The sequence below is a fragment of the Balaenoptera acutorostrata genome, chromosome 2 (genome assembly GCF_949987535.1).
Source record: "Balaenoptera acutorostrata chromosome 2, mBalAcu1.1, whole genome shotgun sequence".
Taxonomy (NCBI): domain Eukaryota; kingdom Metazoa; phylum Chordata; class Mammalia; order Artiodactyla; family Balaenopteridae; genus Balaenoptera; species Balaenoptera acutorostrata.
Genome location: NC_080065.1, coordinates 56,868,722 through 56,890,026, shown reverse-complemented (window position 1 = coordinate 56,890,026; position 21,305 = coordinate 56,868,722). Strand labels below are relative to the sequence as shown.

Genomic DNA, 21,305 nt, shown 5'->3' with positions numbered 1-21,305 from the left:
AGAAGGATCTGCCGTACAGCCATGCACTAAGGAGGGGTCTGAGACATGTGATCTCAGTTCTGAGGAGCCCGTCGCCCAAGCTCAAGGAGTGGGGCCGTGGAGAGAGTCTAGTGGCACAAAATGCCCATCGTCGTTGCCTGGCTGGGCCAGGCCTGGGGCTCCGAGCACCAGCGGTCACTTCTCAACGTGGTGGGCGATGCCTGGATGGCAGGGGCCATGCCCAAGGCCTTACCTGACAAGGTGGAGCTGCTGATGGTGCTGGCCGGAGTGCTGACCTCGGGCTCCTCCTGAGCACTGTCTGCAGGGGGGAGGGCTGCCTTTCCTGGCTCCTCATGCAGCTCTCTGGGGTGGGGGGCAGCCTCATCTTGTTCTGCCTCTGCCGAAATAGCCAGCTTGGGAAGCAGGCCAGAACCGAGTTTATGTCTGTTGCTTTCAGTATCTGAAGAGTTGGACGTGGATAACTGTTGTCTTAATTAAAAACAAAAACAAAGTCACGCATCTATACATGCTATGAAACTGTGTTCAAGGTGAATTTTGGAAGAAACCAGGTAAAAATGGAACTGAGGTAGCCTAACCAAGACACGTCGAGGGCAGTGATTCTTACAGTGTGGTGCCCAGACCAACGGAATCAGCATCCCAGGGAACTTGTTAGAAATGCACATTCTAAGCCCCTATCCCGGATCTCCTGAGTCAGCAATCTGCTTGTACAGGCCCTCCAGAAGATTCGGATGCACACTCATGTTTAAGAGCCACTGTCCTAGTAGCTGCTTTTCATGATATTTGTTAACAAGAATTTCACATACATTTCAGAATACTCTGAACTCCAGCTTAATGTTTCCGTGGATGGCAAAGTTGTGCTTTTGGTTTTGTCCCCAGGGTCTTCCTTCTCTTCTCCTGGATTCTGAGTACCTCGATCTATACTGCTGAAAACCTGCAAGGCAAATAGTCAGTGCTTATTAATACCTTCTTGAAAGGGATTGTCAGAATAAAAAAACAAATCCTGGCAGAACAACCTGAGACTATGACCGAAGTTTGAATTGGGACTATATTCAAAAGGTACTTTCCAATGCTGTTTACTTGAGTCCTGAGGTGAGTGGTCAACGTACAATTTTTTCCTTTTGGAGTGGGAAGCTATGAATTCATCACCCTCTCACCGTATCTCACTATGGACTTTGTATCTGCAAACAAAATCCATAGATGCATTGCGGTTTCTAGGCCTGGGATCGATGCACATGTTAGATTACTTTTTAACCATGAAGTCAATCAGAAAAAGAAAATCACAGAGAAAAAGATTTAATGGCCCCCAGTCAGGGGCGGGAAGGAGAAAAATGAATTGGAATTGAGGGCGAAGAGAAGAATAAATTACCTGTTTCAAGACATGTTGGGGGGAGATGCAGTGCATATTTGGTTAGGAGTCAGAGGTACTTGTTTGGCTTATAAATCTCATATACAGACAGGCAGTTTCATATGTTGGTACCAGGATTACTGAAGGGGAACATGGCTTAGGCAAACTCAGATCTCTGCTGTACCACAGGGAAGATGGAAGCTAAAATAGGGAGCTGAGAGCCCAGCCCAGGAAGTGCTCACTACTGCCCAACCCAGCCACTTGCTGCTCTCATGGGAATGGACCTTAGACCTCCTATAATCTCCTGGGATTTGGAGGAAGGTGGCTAAAGAACAGGAGACAGTGGGCAGGGAACAGTTTAGGGACTGGCTTTGATGGGCCAGAGAACAAGTACTGGGAAAGCCCACACTTTGTGTTATCAAAGCTTCTGTCCCATCTCTGGGCCAGACCTGCGCCTCCCCTCCAGGGAAATCCCTACCTCTCCATGTCCTTCCTATAAATGGGGAGGGCAGTGCCAGCCAATTTGCAGATGCACCCTGGGCAGTCACTCAGAAAAAGATACGGAACACTTTAAAATCACTCAATGCTATAGAAAAGCTACACAATAATCATGCACAATGCCATGGCAACAGAAAATACATCGCTACTGAAAATAGCAAAAGGAAGGCAGGATGCCCTCTCGGTTCATTTCTATCTTCCTAGGGCCCTGCCCCCATCTCAGGACTATCAGGTGTGTCTTTGTTTTGTTTGTCTTTTAAATCTTACCACTACCAGTGAAAAAGCATCTTTCTCCAATGTCGATTTTATCTTCTATCATTTCCAAAATTCTAGCTTGGCTTCCTACTGCCCCTTTAATATAATAACTTACACTTTCTATCATCGGTTAAGAGACTTTCTCATTCCGCAATCAACTGTCCCCAAGTGTCTGGGCTTATGTCAAGGACCAAGCTTTCTCCTTTGTGTTGTATTCCGTGGGATACTAGAAGAGGGCTCTGCACACAATGAGCTCAACATCCTTCACTATAAGATGAAAGAAATGGAAGGACGCCTCCAGAAATGGAAGGACGCATCCTTCACTATAAGATGAAAGAAATGGAAGGACGCCACTGAGCTAGACCAGGGTCAGCAGGTAAATGGTATCAGGTACTCCAATAATGACTATGAATGCAAGTCTCTGCCTCCAAGAAAAAAGATACTCATCTTTGGATCATGAAACAGAGAAATATACCCCTGCAGGGTGGTAGGGACTCTGGATTATCAAGATGGTGGGGTCATTACCCACCCCCCCAAAAAAATCTCAAGCCCCAAAACACTGCATGGGGTTTTTACAATTCTGTGCAGCTGTTTAAGGCACCAACTATCTGACCAGTAGGAGATTCTCCCAGAGACCTTCTATGTTTATGCCATATTTTACTTACTTTAGAAAACCTATGTGAACATGAGGAAAACTGCCTTATTTCCACATTAAAGTCTTCGTCATTTGTGTCATCTTCTTCCTCAGTCTCCATATGATGGTACTTCTCTGACCGCGCTGCAGGGAAATGTTTGGAAACAGTTCCAATTATTCAGAATTTCAGCTTTTAATTTAGATATTTTAATTATGAGTTTTTATATCAAAGCAGCATTATGTTTCAGAACCCATGCGTTCAAGACTGGAAGGTACTATCAAAAGTAGAGCTGATTTTCTACAAAGTAAAGGCTAAATAATGTTTTATGTCAGATAATGCACATACTATCAAAATAACTTGTGTCGTCTTCGGATTCCAGTTGGGGAATGAATTCTGCCTTCTGTCTCAGCAAACTGTTCCAGTCTAAGGAACGGAAGAATCGATGCTGTTTGACTTCATACGCACCACCTTGGGGTAGGGAGTGGAGGGGAAGGACAGAGGGAAACGTGTTAAATGATCCTCCCAGCAAAGGTAAGAATCAGTTTCAAAGAACACCAAAAAAGAGAAAAACAAAAAAGAAGTTCTATCCAGAGAGAACTAAAGAAGTCAGAGAAATCTTTTTCATTCTACAACCAAAACCTCCAAAAATTCTTCCATAATTTATCAGCAGGAGATCTGATTTTGCTAACAGCAGTTGTTACAGCACAGTTTTTCTTTGTTAATTCTTCCACGACTTCCTCCATTTTTCAAAGGTTAATGATGCGGCCACTGAAAATCCCATTGTGCTGAACCTGGGGACGCGGACACACACTGGCCCAAAGCAGACTTGCTCATTACAAACCCCCCAAAAACCTAAGAAGGTGCAAAATGTGTTCACAGCAATATTTCCTCTGGAGGTAAGGTTTTTTGTTTTTTGTTTTTTAAACTTTGGGTTTATTTATTTTATTTATTTATTTATTTATTTATGGCTGTGTTGGGTCTTCGTTTCTGTGCGAGGGCTTTCTCTAGTTGCGGCAAGTGGGGGCCACTCTTCATCGCGGTGCGCGGGCCTCTCACCATCGCGGCCTCTCTCGTTGCGGAGCACAGGCTCCAGACGCGCAGGCTCAGTAATTGCGGCTCATGGGCCTAGTTGCTCCGTGGCATGTGGGATCTTCCCAGACCAGGGCTCGAACCCGTGTCCTCTGCATTGTCAGGCAGATTCTCAACCACTGCGCCACCAGGGAAGCCCCTGGAGGTAAGGTTTTAATAAAGATGAATTTTCCCTAAATAGTATATAATGGTTAACATTTGATTTTATTGGATTGCTCATTAACATTGGTAGGAATTATATTCTGTGGATTACAGACTCTTAAGTAAGAATATTACTCAGCCATAATAAGAAATGAAATTGAGTTATGTGTAGTGAGGTGGATGGACCTAGAGACTGGCATACAGAGTGAAGTAAGTCAGAAAGAGAAAAACAAATACCGTATGCTAACACATATATATGGAATCTAAAAAAAAAAAAAAAAAAAATGGTTCTGAAGAACCTAGGGGCAGGACAAGAATAAAGACACAGATGTAGAGAATGGACCTGAGGACAAGGGGAGGGGGAAGGGTAAGCTGGGACGAAGTGAGAGAGTGGCATGGACATATATACACTACCAAATGTAAAACAGATAGCTAGTGGGAAGCAGCCGCATAGCACAGGGAGATCAGCTCAGTGCTTTGTGACCACGTAGAGGGGTGGGATAGGGAGGGTGGGAGGAAGACACAAGAGGGAGGAGATATCGGGATATATGTATATGTATAGATGATTCACTTTGTTATAAAGCAGAAACTAACATACCATTGTAAAGCAATTATACTCCAATAAAGATGTTAAAAATAAATAAATAAAAATAAATTTTAAAAAGGAGAAAAAAAAAGAAACTGGCAAACTTGTTTGATAGATTTATAATGCATGTGATGAACATCAATCACAATCCCTAAGTTTTAGGCTTCTTTTTGCCAAGTTAGCATTACAGCACAATTCAGTGAAACAATATTTTTTTTTTTTTAACTTTTTGGGTTTATTTATTTATTTATTTATTTATTTATTTATGGCTGTGTTGGGTCTTTGTTTCTGTGCGAGGGCTTTCTCTGATTGCGGCAAGCGGGGACCACTCTTCATCGCAGTGCGCGGGCCTCTCATTATCGTGGCCTCTCTGGTTGCGGAGCACAGGCTCCAGACGCGCGGGCTCAGTAGTTGTGGCTCACGGGCCCAGTTGCTCCGCGGCATGTGGGATCTTCCCAGACCAGGGCTCGAACCCGTGTCCCCTGCACTGGCAGGCGGATTCTCAACCACTGCGCCACCAGGGAAGCCCCGAAACAATATTTTTAATTCAGTTCATGATTTTAAAGAGAGATTTTGGAAGGGCAGGCCCCATCAAAATATTACACTATCCCTCATGTAAAGAGAAGAAGGTACACATTTTATTAAATCCCAGCATGAAAATCAGACCCCCGCCCTGCCACCAACATGCACACTATTGATGGGGGAGATAAGGAAGAATCAATCTTCAAACAATTCCAGGAAGAGAGATTTCTTGCAAGACTAGTGCCAGGGTCTAATCAGCCTCCCTACCAGGAGATGCCCCTCGATGTGTGTTGCAAATGCCTCTTTAATACAGTTGTCACTCATGCTTCTCACCCTGTCCTCAGTGGGGTACAAAAGGAATAGGATGAGAAATGCAAGCTGAATGAAAAATGGGCTTGAAAAAAAAAGGAAAAAAAAAAAAAAAAAAAAAAAAAAAAGGGCTTGGATCTTGGGGCTGGGGAACTGTCTGTAAGCTTCAAAGACGTGGCTCTGTCCCCACTGGGCCCCTTGAGCACAAGGGGCAGGCTGGCTAGAGCTCTAAACCCAGCCAGGGGAAACCAGTGTTCTGAAGACAATAGAACAGAGAGAAAAAAACAAAGTGGAAAAATCACCCCCCAAAAGGGAGAATGGGTTCTTTACAAAGCATTTGATTAGAATCTTCATATAGAATTCCAGCCAGGCTTTTTCCATGTTTATAGCACAATACTCAAGTCTGATGTTGATCCCAACAGCAAAAGCATTAGCAGCTGTGATTTGAGGGCCAACTTTGACTAGTATTACACTAGATGCTAGAGGAAGTTGTTTCTTTTAATTAAATCATTGAAAGTAACCCCACGAAGTAGGTATTGTCAACACCATTTGTGGATGGGGAAAGTAAATAAGCAGTAAAGCATACTGGACCATGATTACTAGGTGAGTAAGGGTTAGAGGGGCTGAGCTGAGGTCTGTCTAAAAACACCCAGGTCCATCCTCAGTGCCACAGCGCCACAGGCCATATAAGGGGGAGGCATGTTTCAGTTTGGATTCTAACCTGCCATCTTTCTCGCATCAGTTTACAAATGGATTCTCGACTGCCGATCCTGGGGAACACAGCCAAACAGCCAATTCCCCAGGACCTCTGCCCAGTCCAACCCCAGTCCTCCATGTATCCTGGTTCTCTTCTATCCCAATCAACATCCTCAAACACAGCTGCCAGGGACATTTTCTTCCAGTGATCTTTTCTTGGAGAAGTTAAAAGGGCTTAAGTATTTATCTATCCAACTCCCCCACTATGCCAGTGACACTGAGGTCCAAAGAGTCAAGCCCTACTTAGTGGCCCACCATGCACTGTCCAGCGATGACTATGACTTCAGCTGCCACAGCAAAGGACAGCTCTGACACGCCCAGGTCGTTCAACTTTACCCAGAAAAGCACAGTTCTCTAGACTCAAAGGCTCGAAAGACACTTCCAGACAATATCCGGAGTTTTTGCTCCCCGACCTGCTAACCTTTGGGACCCACCCACGTCGGTGAGAGCGTTCGCTTCCTCTCTGTGATGAGTGCCAAATGGGTTCTACCCAAGGAGCCCCAGCCCACTGCCGACCCAGTGCACAGTTCTCACCCTTTGGCCTTTGTGCCCCACTGAGAAGCAGTTGCTTCTCACTGGGTCATGTTTCTCATGCACTTTTGGAGAGATGGGGAACAAAAGAATCAAATGGACACATTGGGGAAAAATTAACTCTGGGCTAAACCGTTGGTATAATATAGATGATGGCTTTACGAGCCAAATACAAATCATCAGACACAGGAACTCATGCAAATGTCAGCTCTCACTGTAAGAATTCACCAGGAAGGGAAGAGAAAGTGACTATTTCTTGAGCTCCTATTATGCACTAGGTTAATGTACCAGATACCTTCATAAACATGCCTGCACTCAATCCTCACAATAATCCCTCGAGGTGTGTAACATGCCCATTTCCATAGATTAGGAAACTGAGACTCCGGGCAATGAAGAAATGACTCACGACCTCCCAGCTGGCTCATGGGTGGGAGTCAGTCACATCTGAGCAGCTCTCAAGTCCAGTGAGCCTGGCTGCCACTCAATACTCTGCAAGTTCAACAGTCGAGTTCAAGTACGACAAGGTCCCAAATTGCAAGTTATGCTTTGGCACTAATGTTCTCCTTTGAGCTTTCCTCTCCCTTCATAGAAGCTTCTTAAACATCCATTATGTTCTTCACACTCCTTTTCTCAGTCTCTCTAGTCTCTCGGGCAAATGCGCACTTGCACATTTTCACGGTGCATTATTTTGCCCGCTAAATATGCATTAAATCCAAAATGCTGTCACTGGAAGCAGCAATGGCAAGCCTGCGAGATTCTCAGCCTCATTCTCCGGGCCCTACTGGGACCTGTCACGTTGGACCTGCCTGTTTGACAAGCTCTCCTCGACAATGCTAAGAGCTTGGGCAGGGTCTTTTAAATGTCTCTTTTGAGCTTCTGCTAGAAGATTTGTTTCTCAATCTGTCAAACCCTGAAAAGACCAAAAGCAGCGGTCAAGGAGAAAATGTGCAGAGATAACTTGCAGCGTATGATATATAAACATGGATGTACTGGCCACCATCATAGCCCTGTCTTGTTAAGTGAAGCCGAATCCAGTGTCCACATATTCTCAAAGAGGACAGAAATGGGCAGAATGCTAAGGAGGAAAACGCTCCAAAGTGACAAACAAACACTGAAGGGAACTCTTTAGGGGGTGTGCTGATTCCAATATATTTTTAGCCCTACCTTAGGACAACACTCCCCTGGGACAGCTGATTAGGATATACAAATAGATACTTGTATTGTTGTAGGACAATCTTAAAACGCCACTGTTTCTCATATTTGGCTCAAGTGAGTAAAATCACCCCTCAAAACTCTGCCCCACACAGAGCCTTGACACCCATTCTGGGACAGCTACTCTTATCGCTTGAACTATAAAGCAAATCTAACTGCAGGTCACAGATGGTGGGAAATAACCAGTTTGCTAGTCACTTCAGACAAAAGGAAAACCAAATAGGGCGACAAGAAATATAAAGGATTCTGTTCAAAGAGTTCAGTCAGCCCAAAAGTAGGGGCACCACCACAATTTCTAAATCTCACGCGTCCAAAGGGGAAAGCAAGAGATTATATACGCAGAAAAATAAAAATGATAATACCGTAGCCGTGTCACATCTGGTCCTAAGAGCCAGAGTCGATGATCTTTTATCCTCACAAAAGTCCTGGGATATAGTGCTACTGTCAGCTCCATTTTATAGATGAGGAAGTGAGGCACACAAGGGAAAACAACCTGCTCATGGTCACACAGCTGAGATTTAAACTCAGGCAATCTGACTCCGGAGTTTATCCCTTTAAGTCCCATTACATTGCCTTTCCTAGTTAAAGGCCCACTCATCCACTGAAAAAGGCAAAAAACACATGGTATTCCAGTATGAAACTCAAAGCAGTTTTGCCAACTGAGTCCCGATTTTAAAACTTCTTGGGAATTCCCTAGCGGTCCAGTGGTTAGGATATGAGCTTTCACTGTTGTGGACCCGGGTCCAATCCCTCAAGGGGGAACTAAAGAGACCACAAGCTGCACAGCACGGCCAAAAAAAAAACACCCCAAAACTTCTTGGATTCTCTAATGCAGGGTCTTCAAGAGTTTTCTGTCAAGAGCCACGAAGTAAATGTTTTAGGCCTTGTGGGCCATGCAGTTGTTCATGACTATTCGACTCTGCCAGAGTAGCATGAAGGCAGCCATAGACAATATGTGACTGAACAGCATCACTGTGTTTCAATAAAACTTTATTTACAAAGTAAAGGTTGGGCCCAGGGGTTTTAATGCATCATCATAACCTCTAGGTAGCACAGCATTCCATACTTAAGCAAGAACTGAGCTCTCCAACTGGGGAACCTGTGAGCAAAAGTGGAGAACAATATAAGATATATATTTGGAGCTGTTGCAAATGATTTTGGCCTTGGAAAAACTGGGTGAGAGAATGATCTCGTCAGTATTTTCTGATCTTTCTAGCAAAATGAGGTAGAATGAAACAGCTCAGAGTAAACAACCCATCAAGTCAACAATTTTCATGGATGAAAATTTGTATCGACACGGTGTGCGTGTGTGGTGTGTGCTGTATGTGTGTGTGCAGGCGTGTATGTTATATGTGTTTATTATTTAGTCTCATCTAGGTAAATTCACATACTGGGGTTGGCTAGGACTCTGTATTGGGATCTCTAAGTCTGTCTATTCAGAATATAAGGAAGAAAAGGAAAAAGAGCTGGCAAAAACAAAAAACTGGTAGCAGAACAGTCAGGAAAAATAACCAGCAGGAAATAAATCTACTATCTCCTTAATCTTGAAAGTCAGTGTTTTTTAATCCTCTTTCTTGGGCCATGGTGCTGATCAACCCCAGGCACTCATTTCCAATAATTAGTTCAAGTACTGATAACCTGTTTCAAAGCCTGCAGATAGTAACTGCTGGGTCAGATCCTTCTAGGAATATATATATATTTTACAACCCCAAACAAACAAACAAAAAAACCTCCACATCCCTAATCCTCTGTTTCAAATTGTTAAGATTCATGCTTTTCAGGACAGAAGAGTTACATGTGCCCTTGAGGTTTTCTTCCAGAGAAATTTTATTTACTGAAACAAATTAAGAATAATTTCTGCTTTGCAAAACAGAAGAAAAACAATAACCAAAAAAGACAAACAACAGCCACCAACCCTCCTAGCATACATACTACTCTGAATCAGGAAAAAAAAATCCAAAATATTATTGTTATAACATATTGCAGTCATAGTCTCCATCAACCAACAGATGTTTCCTATGAAGAAAAAAAAACAAAACAAAAACACAAACCTCTGAGTGCTCCACATTGACATTATTTCCTGCGTATTAGCAAAATTAAAACGTATGTGCTCTAACCTGTTCCCAGTCTCTCCAGGGGATTCTGCCTGAGAAGCAAGGTAATCAGATCCTGGGCATCAGGTGGTGGCGCCTCATCCTTTTCAGGCCAGTTGATCTCATCTAAAAGGAAGAAAAGTAGTTTACGACTTCACTGCTGAAAGGCTGGTCCACATCCCAACGGCATGGACATCACCCGGGAGTTTGTTAGAAATGCAGAATTTCAGGCCCCACCCCAGACCTGCTGACTCAGAATCTGCATTTTTAACAAGACCTTCAGTTGATTCCTAGGCCCAGTCAAGTCTGAGAAGCACTGTTGCACAAGATATGAATAGCACAGCTGTCAACAAGGCAGGGAGAGAACACTTCAACGAGCAGTACCTCTCATCTGCCTTGTTGATTCACTTTTCTTTGGTAGAACTGGGTCACTACTAATTGGTCCTCTAAGGTATTAAGAGGGCTCAATATAGCGGAAACTCTAAACTTCTGTGTTTTAGGCGATCGCCCATCCAGGGATCGTGGGGAGTCAGGGTTTCTCTTCTACCATCATCCTCAACTGAGAATCTGGCTACAGCCCCAGAGTTCTTCAGCTCCAAGAAGCAAAAAATAATTTTGTAAAAATAACCATTTCCAGAGACAAAGGAAAGGTCAAAATGCTAAGACTGAAGAAGAAGAAGAAAAAAACCCCAAGGAATTGTAGTAACGGAAGTACTTAAAATCTGTCATAAATATTAGAATATGTTCTACATTCTAAAGGAGTTTGCCTGAAGATAGGTGTGCATGGGAATGCAATAAAAACATGAGTTATTTCTGCATGTGCCTGCCTCTAGCTTCCTCTGCTGCAGTTTAAGTCTGATTTGGAAAATAAAACATGAATATGCATCTGAGCCATAAGGCATCGACAGAACAAAGCCAGCATTTGCTGCTTGTGTTAATTAAACAGTTGATTCCTTTTGCCATTCATCCTTGGTATATCAGAAAACAGCCTAGTTATAAATCCATAAAGAGCTCAGATATTGTATAAAAGGGTTATACACTGCAGGCAACTCACAAATCTACTTTGTTAAAGTTTACAAATATGCCTGGCTTGCAAAGTCAATGATGGAAAATAATGCTGTGATTAAGAGGCTCGTCATACCAAAAGGAATTGTCCGCCTATTTCCACTGTTGGACACTCTAAGCACAGTCCAGAATGGACCAGAGGTAGGTGATGAAGATGTGAGTGATGAGTGACAAACTTTGAGGAAGAGAGGCCTTTTTGATCTCTGCTCCAGGGAAATTTATAAAAACAGCAGGTAGGGTAGTAATAATGCCTATTTAATTATCATTTAGTTTTGCCACAAGCCACATAACAATAGCTAGGGTCAGCTTGCAGGTTAAGATCTAAAGGTTATTGAATTTAAATGAAAGATGAACAGCTGTTAAGAAATAACATTACACCATAACAACTACCAATGAAATCATTAACAATCTGTGGATTCAATTTGCTTCCTCCCCATTCTCATTATTTATTATTTGGTAGACATTTGTTTTAGGGTTTATTACATTTTTGTTAATTTCTTCACCGTGCCAATAGCCATTTTTCCCATTTGTGTAAATGTTACCCACGTTAACCTTTTCTTCCCTGGTGCAACTTTCCTACTGTGGAAAGGAAGACTGGACAGCAGTGAAATCATTTGCAAATCCCACACCAATTTCTTCTGCAGAAAAAGTACACCATAAAAATTGGTCACATTGCTAGTACATTTCCAAATTCCATGTTAACAAAACTTCCTCAGATCAATTCCCAGCACCAATTGCTCTCTTGAGATTGTGAAAGTCAGTTATGTGCTATGATGAGTGAGTTCTTTTAATTTGTTGGCTAAACCCTCTGATAAAGGTTAACATTTTAGTAAAAACAGTGATACTCCCCAGAATTACATTAAATAGCTGCTTCGCAACAGTGGCCTAGAGACAACTGCTGACAATATTTACCACTGATGACTTGTCCAAATAGCTCTTCTGGAGTGTCCCCAAAGAATGGCACGCATCCAACCAGAAATTCATAGAGGATAATCCCCATGGCCCACCAGTCTACCGGCTTCCCATAGCCCTGCCTCAGAATCACTTCTGGTGCAATGTATTCAGGTGTGCCACAGACCTAAAAGATGATTGCAATATTAGAATAATGAGAATAGTAGACATGAATTAAAATGAGCAAGATGGCTAAATATCAATTATTTTGCCTAGAGTGCACCTGCTCAACCACACGGAACCACATGGACAAAGAACTTAAGAACAGTGATTCTAAGTCGGTATCTATCGTACCAAAAGCAATGAATTACTGAAAATACCAAAAAAAGCAAAGTTTAAAATGCTGCTCTAATGTGAAACTGTGCGTAATGTCTAATTTCCAATTTGAGTAGTTTTACTTACTTTACAAAAACGTTTGTAATCCTTGGACTTAAAAGAATACTGCATTTTTTCGTCTGTCACTATCAGAGAGAGTTTTAGTATTTATATGACTGAAATATATTCACATCCTGGTTACTTCATAAAAGCCTGACAGTTGAGATGTGTTCACCTTAAGTAACTGTACAATGAACAGATTGTGGGCACATGGTAATGAGGCACGCTTAAAGGGAAATGGGCCATGGCTCGGAGTTTGGCACCTGTGATTGTACAACGCATCATGAGTTTCATGAAGGCTCTACTGAGACTCCCGAATTTCTTACAAAAACAGTTTTTCCATTTGTCTCTCTCACACTCTCACTTGTGTGCAATTAGATCGTTCGTCTTACTAATAGACCATAATGTCCGGGGAGGAATGTGGAGGGACCGACATTTCAAAGAGGCCCAGGGAGAAAAATGGAAGCAATTTGCGCTTTATTAAACGTTAAGGCTTATACAGACATCTAAAGCCCCAGCACTAATGTCAAGATGGCCTAGGCGAGCTGATTCTGAATTCCACTGTCAACCTTGCACTTTGTATTTCTCTCTGGAACCAAACAGCACGCAAGCTTACCTGTTTGTCCAGGAACTCTCGAGCATCCTTCTCAATATGACCCTCGTAAAGATTGGTAGTCATGCTCATTAGTCCCACCTTGGATAATCCAAAATCTGTCAGCTTTATGTGCCCCATGGAGGTGACCAACAAACTGTGAAGCAGAAGGACATATATTACAACATTCACTTTGAAGCTCATTTCTTGTTTTTACTTTTCTCCCTCCCACTGTGAATTGATAAGACTATGGAATATATAGGTATCAATCTTATCACAAAACCCAGCCTGCAAAGAGGTGAAGTCACACAAAGATGTTAAATATGTGTATCTGGCGGCCGAGAGTAATCCACAAGGGAGGGCCAGAGACCGGGCTCAGCCCATCTTCCTTGGAGCAGTCACATACAACATCATTTACAACTTGAAGCTCTCAGAAAAATTCAAGTATGGGACTCTGACACCTTTCCATTTCCAGAATAAGAAAAGAGCTGAGAAAGGGTTACTGATAATCCCACGTCACACATCAGCAACTAACATAAGCAACCAATCTGTGATTCAAATGAGACAAAAGATAAAGAACTTGGAAGAAAAATGTAGCATTGTTCCAGATTTCAACTTCTGGCTCGAACTTAAGTGTCTACTCACTAAGCACAAGACCTACATGTCTTATACATGCAAAGAATTCACATTTGAAAGCTTTATGAATTTACAGTTAAATTTTTTTCATTTTAAGTGGCAAAGAAAATTTTAATTATTTTAAAAATTAAAGGAGTGGAGGAGTTAAAAAAAACAAAGCTATTGGAAGGATACATGCCAAAATTCTAATAGTTGTCTTCGTTTGGGAATGTTGTGAATGAAGTTTTTTCTTTTTGTACTTCCCAAATTTTCTGTAATGAGCATAAGTTAATTTTATAAAATTTCGGCACACTTAAAATCTTTACATATTAATAAGAAATACTTCTAGAGGTGTCTCAGATTAGTGGAGAAAGCATGGAACATTTAATAAATGGTGTCAAGGTGAATACCTAGTCATTTGGGGAGAAATAGTCTATCCGTATCTCAAATCAGACACCAAAATGAACTCCACATAGACTAAAAATTAAATAAAAAATTAAATTGTGAATAAAATAGAATAGAATATCAAGGATATCATCTTGGGGGAGAAAAAATTATCTAAGTATGATTCTAAATGCAGAAACTATCCAGAAAACAACTCATGGCATTCTATGTACCTATTATTTACATAATAAAAAAAACTAAAAAAAAATTAACTAACCCTGGCTTAATACTCTGTTTGTTTGTTTGTTTCTTATAAGCTGCTATTGTAAACACCATAGCCTTTAAAAAGATTATACAAAAATCATCATGTATACTGCTAAAAATAACTCATTTGGGAACATTATGGGAGAATTTTAAAATGTACAAAGCAGCATTAAAAGAAAACGTTTTTATAGACATAAAAATTTTTGTATTGTGTGATAAAAAGATGTATTTCATCAGTGTACATACTTGTCTGGTTTCAAATCCCTATGTACAATTCCATAATTATGTAGATATTCCAAGGCCAGGACTGTCTCAGCAAAGTACATCCTGGCCATATCAACAGGGAGAGGACCCATGTTCTTCATTAAGGTAGCACAGTCACCTCCTATAAAACACAAGAAAAAGACTTAGCAGGTATAGTATCAGCTAGGATTAAAGACCGCCAGTTTAGACTGCAGAATTTCAAAGTAGAATGGTATCTATCCATAGACATAGTCGATCGTGTTCATAAGTGGAGACTGTGTTAGGTAATCATGTTTCTACTTATGATGTGGTGTGGAGAAAATATAGACTTTTATTTAAGAAGCGCTGCTCATGAGAGAGCAGATTTGGCCTGAAGTGAAACTAAATGTTGAAGAACTAATGATGTGTTTTAGGAACAGTGTGACGATTTAAAATAAACCATTTTAAAACATGGATTCTGGAATCAGGCTGCCTGAGTTCAAATTCCGGCTCTGACTCTTACAGGTGGGGACATCTTAGGCAAGCTGGTCTTGGTTCTTTCAGCTGTAATATCAGGATATGAATAGTGTCATCCCTTTTATTGTGAGGATTAAATGAGGTAATCTGTGTAAAGAATTCAGGATGCTGTCAACACATATTAAACATGTGATAAACGTTAGTTATTGTTGTTAAAATAACCATAACAAAAGTTAATAAAGCAAAGTACTGGTGTGGTGAAAAGAACAATGGGTGGAAATCAGGCAAGTTATGTTTTTGTCTTGTACCTACCACTAAATATCTAGTGAAACCCCTTCTTGGGTTTCAGTTCATTCATCTGCAAAATGAAAACGATATTTAACGGTTCTTCAAGTTATAAGTTTTGGGATTCTGTTCAAACAATCACAAGGGCTTAAATTAGATGCTTTGAAAATTGTTTTGGAGACTGAGATTGACATATATACACTAATATGTGTAAAAGAGATAACTAATAAGAACCTGCTATATAAAAAAATAAATAAAATAAAATTTTTTAAAAAAAGAAAACTGTTTTGGCCCTTGCTTATCTATTCATTTTATTAGCTTTATTTATGTCAATAAGTCATGGCTATGGAAACACTCAAAAATTTCATGTAAAATTGATGGAAATAAGATTACTTGGAGCATTTAAAAGGTAGACCACAAACTTCCAAAAGAAAACAAGTTAGTTTTTAAAAATTAAACTATAGTTGATTTATAATATTGTGTTAGTTTCAGATGTACAGTTTCAGACTCTTTCCCATTATAGGTTATTACAAGATACTGAATATAGTTCCATGTGCTGTACACTAAATCCTTGTTGTTTATCTATTTTATACATAGTGGTGTCTATCTGTTAATCCCATAGTCCTAATTTATCCTCCCCCCTTTCCCCTTTGATAACCATAAATTTGGTTTCTATGTCTGTGAATCTATTTTTCTTTTGTAAATAAGTTGATTTATATTATTTTTTTAGATTAGAAGTTAGATTTTCTTGAATGTATCTTTCTCCTAACCCACCTTTAATTTCATACCATACACCAAAAAGGATATATTTTTCATACTTTCCTTAAGAAGATCCATTATAATGAATGTTTTCATGATATGTGATAAAAATAAGTAGGAAAAAGCCCATCACCTATATTGTAACTTTAATGACCGATTGAGAGGAGGTACTTAGGATGAAAAGCTATTAAAAAGGGAAAACAACCTTTTTCCAAATAGCACTAATTTTCCCTTTGTTATAGGAGAGCTGGCACTTTGCAAGCAATTATGAGAAGATAATGACTGGGAATACAGCCATCTAATTGCCTGGCCTTGGATCCTACGTGGATACAACCATCATATGGCACAAGTACAGAAAGCGTCAGCCGCACAAATGAGCCAGTGGTTTCTGGGTACAGGTGTCATGTTCTCTGTGTCAGAGTGACTCACCTTCGACATATTCCATGACCATGCACAAGTGGCGCCTGGTCTCAAAGGAGCAATACATGCTGACAACAAAAGGGTTTTCTGCAAAAGTCAGGATATCCCGTTCCACAAAGGCCTGCTGGATCTGGTTTCGGAGGATGAGGTTCTGTTTATTAATCTTCTTCATGGCAAACCTCTGCCGCGACTCCTTATGCCGTACAAAATAGACTGCCCTGAAAAGGAGCACAAGAGTTGGGGTTCAAAGGAAGAGGGGATGTTTCTGGGTACAGTACACCACTTCTTTTTTTTTATGTTCACGTGATAGCCGGGATCCAGCCCACATAAGCTATGCTGGCAACTACAAACATTCCATTCCAGGCCAAAGTCATTTGGCTAATTGATTTTTTAAAAAAATTCTTTCAATAAAAGTTACAGGTCACACATAAGGCAAATTCATTTCACGGAAGAAAATGGACAGTCTCCAGAGTGAGCTACTTTCCAGTAGCTAGCTGTTGTTTTCAGTTTTTCTGTAACAGAACAAAATCTGATACATAAGTTAAAACAGGAAAAGAATGAACAAAAGTACATAACATATTCTGAGCTAGATCCTTTCTAGCATTAGATATCTATTAGGCATTTTTTCCCAACTGACTAAAGCAATAATTTTCTATATGATACTCATGGGATCTACAAAAAGGGACCATAGACTATAGCTTCTTAAAGTAGCTGGCTTCCAACTGGAGAGTAATTTACTTCCCATGAACTTTCTAGATAAATAAGAAGTATGTAATAGGTCATATGAGGCTGCCGTCCCTGCTACAAAGAGTAGCATATTTCTTCACTACAGACCTCGGCATGAGTTACACCTATGCCTGTTTCAACAGGAAATGCATTTCCCAACCTAAAAGGGGGTCCAGAGTACACTGCATTTCTGGTCCATGTGACCCACAGCTGAGGTGTCTGGCAACTGTACTGTAAAATGAGCAGTCCGCATGGAATTTCTGCCAAAAGCCTCACCCAAATACTCTACAGAACCAATTCTGTCTGGGTAAAGACAATGGACTCCCTGAAGCTTCAAATGATGTAGAGAAAAGAAGTAATTCGGAGGAGGATCCTTCAAACCCCACCTGGAAATGATGAGCAAGAAGGAAAATGTCTTGGATGGGCTCCTTTTCTCATAAGTTACTCCTCACTTATCTCATTATTAAGGGACAACAGGTTTGAACTCTCAGGTTAGACAATTCTCAAATAATTAATAATTTACCTAAAGAGCCATCATCATTAGAAGTGTGTAACAGGTTATACGAGGCTGTCCTGAAACAAACGCAATGATCAACTAAGTAATAATTTACCTGAAAAGCTATCAGTCATAGTAAAGTACATCCAGTAGTCTGTTTCCTAAACAAGGGGTTATCCGAGATGCATTTTTCACTAGTGATTTTCATTGTCTCCAAAAAATGAACTCGAAGGGGACTAGGTCACCCTATATTCCTGCTGGACCAATATGTCAGAGTGATCCACTTACATAAATCTTAAGTATATTCAATCTCAGTTTAACCAATATTCACACTTTCCTCTTAAGCGTTCAACTAGGAATTCATCTTTCTTTGAAGTGTGTACGTCTTTGTCTTCTCATTGTATCCATCTTTTCCCTTCACTCACAAAATCACACATTTGTGGGGTCTCTGGTTAAACATTCTTTGTTTTTTAATCTTTACTCCTTTTTCTCTCTCCTCTTTTCTCTGGCCTTCTAGTTCTTCCTTCCCTGTATAGTAAAAAGCTGTCTTAGCCACACTCCACATAACCAACTCGAGGAATAACCTGGTACTCTTATTCCCACTGTACAACAAACTGACAAGGGAGCTGGCTGGCTGGATGCCTACTGCTTTCCGCAGAGGCTGGGCATCCTCTTCAGGATTCCCAGACACTTGGGCTCCCACCAGCTGGGTTAATTTCTACACCTGTTCTCCTGGCTAGGCTTGATATCATGACTGACTAATTTAAACAAATATTTAAACTGATGAAACACGAGTGTGAAAAGAGAAAGCACTGTTGTTTATAAGAAAACTGAGTGGAATGCTTGGGAAAGCACTGATAAATGTGAGTTACTAAATAAAATTCCTATTGATTTAGTATGAGTGAGAAGATTCCAAATGTTGAGAAAATAATAAAAATCTAGGCAGACTGCTTCCAGTTCTTGCTTCACCTGTAAAAAAGCTAAAAGTGGGAAACAAACAACATACTACAGTCAGCCCTACATAGCCACGGCTTCTGCACCCTCAGATTCAATCAACTGAGGATGGAAAAATACTAAAAAAAAAAAAAAAAAAAAAGAAAATCCAGAAAACTGCATGAAGCAAAACTTGAATTTGCCACACTGGCAACTATTGATATTTACACAGCATTTACATTGTATTAGATATTATAAGTAATCTAGAGATGATTTAAAATATATGAGAGGATGCCATTTTATATAAGGGACATGAGTATCTGTGGATTTCGGTATCTGAGGGGGGTCCTGGAACCAATACCCCTCGGATACCAAGGAATGACTGTATAAGTATTGTTTATACTGGCTGTCTTATAAAGGGCTTACATCGAAAGGCTAGTCAATTTACATACATTTAAGTTAAATTAAAATGTTTAAAGTACATATCATTTTTTGGTGATTTCCTACTTCAACTTTTTCATTTACCAACTACTCATTCTTTCTGAATCAGATTAAAGGCTACGACAATTTTTTTCTTTTTCCAATTACTGATTGGATAAAATCAAGATCCAAAGACACTTGAGCTTCTCCTAATCAGAAGCTGATAGCAGGACAGAGAGATTCAAAGGGAGCACAGAAAAGAACTTGGCCTCCTCTTACATATATGAGACAAGCATTGGCAGATATTGTCATGAAGAGGGATTCTTGAGATACAGAATCTGTTTTTTAAAATGAACTTTAGAATCGAAAATGTTAAAAGGAAAAAGCCAGAATCTTTATATAAGCACTTGCCTATTCTTGAGAGTCAACTGGAATACAGCTCACTTTCTATCACTTCTTTCAATATTTAATATTGAGTAAGTTTAGGGCTGAGGACCTCCAGACATATGATATTGTGAACTTCACTTTTAGACTATCAGTAGGCTGCCATTTTGATTTTCAACCAAGCTGCACCATTTCTTACATAAATAACTGCTCCTCAATATGTTTGAGAACAACAGGAAGTGAAGGAAAAAGAATAGGGTTGTACATGATTTTATGAAAGAACAAAAGAGAAAGATACCTCAGACCCAATTTGACCAGTACCTACACTAGGTACTGTGTAAAAAGGCCTTCAATCTTTATTCTTAGATTTTCAATTCATAAAATTTGATTTGACTTTCTGTTTTCCGTTGCTATTGTACTTAAAATAATCAGGTAATCCTTAGGGAAATTTACCTAAACCAGTTGAAATTAATCCTATAGGTAGCTTGGGATACCATTTCCTCAGGAGAAACATATCTCGATCAAGTTGCAAAAGTCAACTAGACTTAATTAGAATTCCCTGTAGCTGCATTTTTGTTTGTTTTGTTTATGTTATGTTTTTACATTTCTGTACTGCTTTGGAAATATTATTTCTAATGCTGAGATGTGTTTATTTAGTAATACGTGTTGTCTCTCACATACTCCTGTCCTCCCTTCTTATAAATTGCTGTTCTAAATCTACTCAAGTCAGCAGAGAGTGAGGCAGAGGGAGAGAGAGAGGCGGAGGGAGAGGCTGAAAAAGAGAGAGAGACAAACAGAGCGGGACAGACAGACATCTAACACTGCTAAGCAGAGCTGCAAACTGCCCAAGGTTATAAAACTAGACTGAACTGATTTGGCCCCCATTTCTCTGTTTTCTGGCCTCAAGGGTTGTTTTCTTTGAAAAGGCTTCTGTGTCTCTTCTCCTACACTGGCCCGCCCTGTGAAATAGGAAGACCCAAGGGTGGGAGGTGATGCATGGGGGGAGGCAACCAGCAAGCCAAGCATCACTCCACTCATGCAGAACTGAGGCGGGGGAAGGGAGAAATGGAATCGCAAGCAGGCAGGATCTAGAGCAGAATGAATCAGTCCTGTTGGGAGTGTTAACGTCTCATGCATATAAAATTATGCATGAATCTGAGAGCCTGATACATGAATCCCTGTGAGCAGATCCGCATGTGGGAAGGAGAGTGCAAGTGTTAGGGGGAAGCTGAGGGGAAAGGCCATCAAGAGGGAGCATCCGTCAACTTGCACACCTCGTCTGTCTCTCAGGTAAATGACCCTGTCCTTTGAGGGTTAAAAAAAGCAGAAAGGGCAGCAAGGCTAGAAAGCAATGTGAAGTGGGGAAGAAGCGTTGTGCCTCTCAAATTTAGCTTTCTTACTTCAAAAAATTTTAGGTCAATCTTATTCTTCTACTTCGAAAACATTCGAAATTGTTATTTAAAAATCTAGGTGGAAGTGCTCAGTGGAAGAAGGATTTCTATACCCCAATTAAGATGGCTAAAAGTTATAAATGATATTCAGAGGGAGAAAAGAGCTCTGCTTGCAGTCAGAGTATGTGTGACCAGGCTTGGGAGCCTCTTTCTCCACATCTAAGTGGAAGTGACATCAACACCTCACAAGGGCTTGTGAGAAGAGAACAAATAAAGAGAATAAAGAGACTAGTCCAGTGCCTGGCACACAGTAGGTGTTCGCTTTCTACAAAGTGCTAAGTTGGCACGAAGGGAGGTGCAACTTCCCGTCAGGATCTGAAACCTGTTAAACAGAGAAGGAAATTGGGTGCTTCTCAAATTGGCAAATTGGCTTTATATCATGAATTGCCACTAAGTAGGATGCTGAGAAAACCATGACGTGTTATAGCTCTCTCGAATGAAAGGGTTAGTTTCCAGCATAATCAGTATTTGAAAAGTCACAGAACAGGTGTCACTATAAGTCACTGATGTGAGC

At 40.6% G+C, this 21,305-nt stretch overlaps 1 protein-coding gene across 11 annotated transcripts in view; it reads right to left on the bottom strand.

Annotated features, from left to right (window-relative positions):
• Positions 1–21,305, bottom strand: part of MAST4 (microtubule associated serine/threonine kinase family member 4) — a 569,167-nt gene that overhangs the window by 23,825 nt on the left and 524,037 nt on the right. For all 11 annotated transcript variants that reach the window (XM_057539992.1, XM_057539993.1, XM_007175996.3 and 8 more), the window contains 9 exons: positions 16,391–16,599; positions 14,465–14,603; positions 12,980–13,112; positions 11,950–12,115; positions 9,997–10,098; positions 3,079–3,201; positions 2,764–2,876; positions 804–931; positions 233–468 (listed from right to left, as the gene is read on the bottom strand). In XM_057539992.1, coding sequence (XP_057395975.1) covers positions 233–468; positions 804–931; positions 2,764–2,876; positions 3,079–3,201; positions 9,997–10,098; positions 11,950–12,115; positions 12,980–13,112; positions 14,465–14,603; positions 16,391–16,599 — 1,349 coding nt within the window. The remainder of the gene's footprint in view (positions 1–232; positions 469–803; positions 932–2,763; positions 2,877–3,078; positions 3,202–9,996; positions 10,099–11,949; positions 12,116–12,979; positions 13,113–14,464; positions 14,604–16,390; positions 16,600–21,305) is intronic.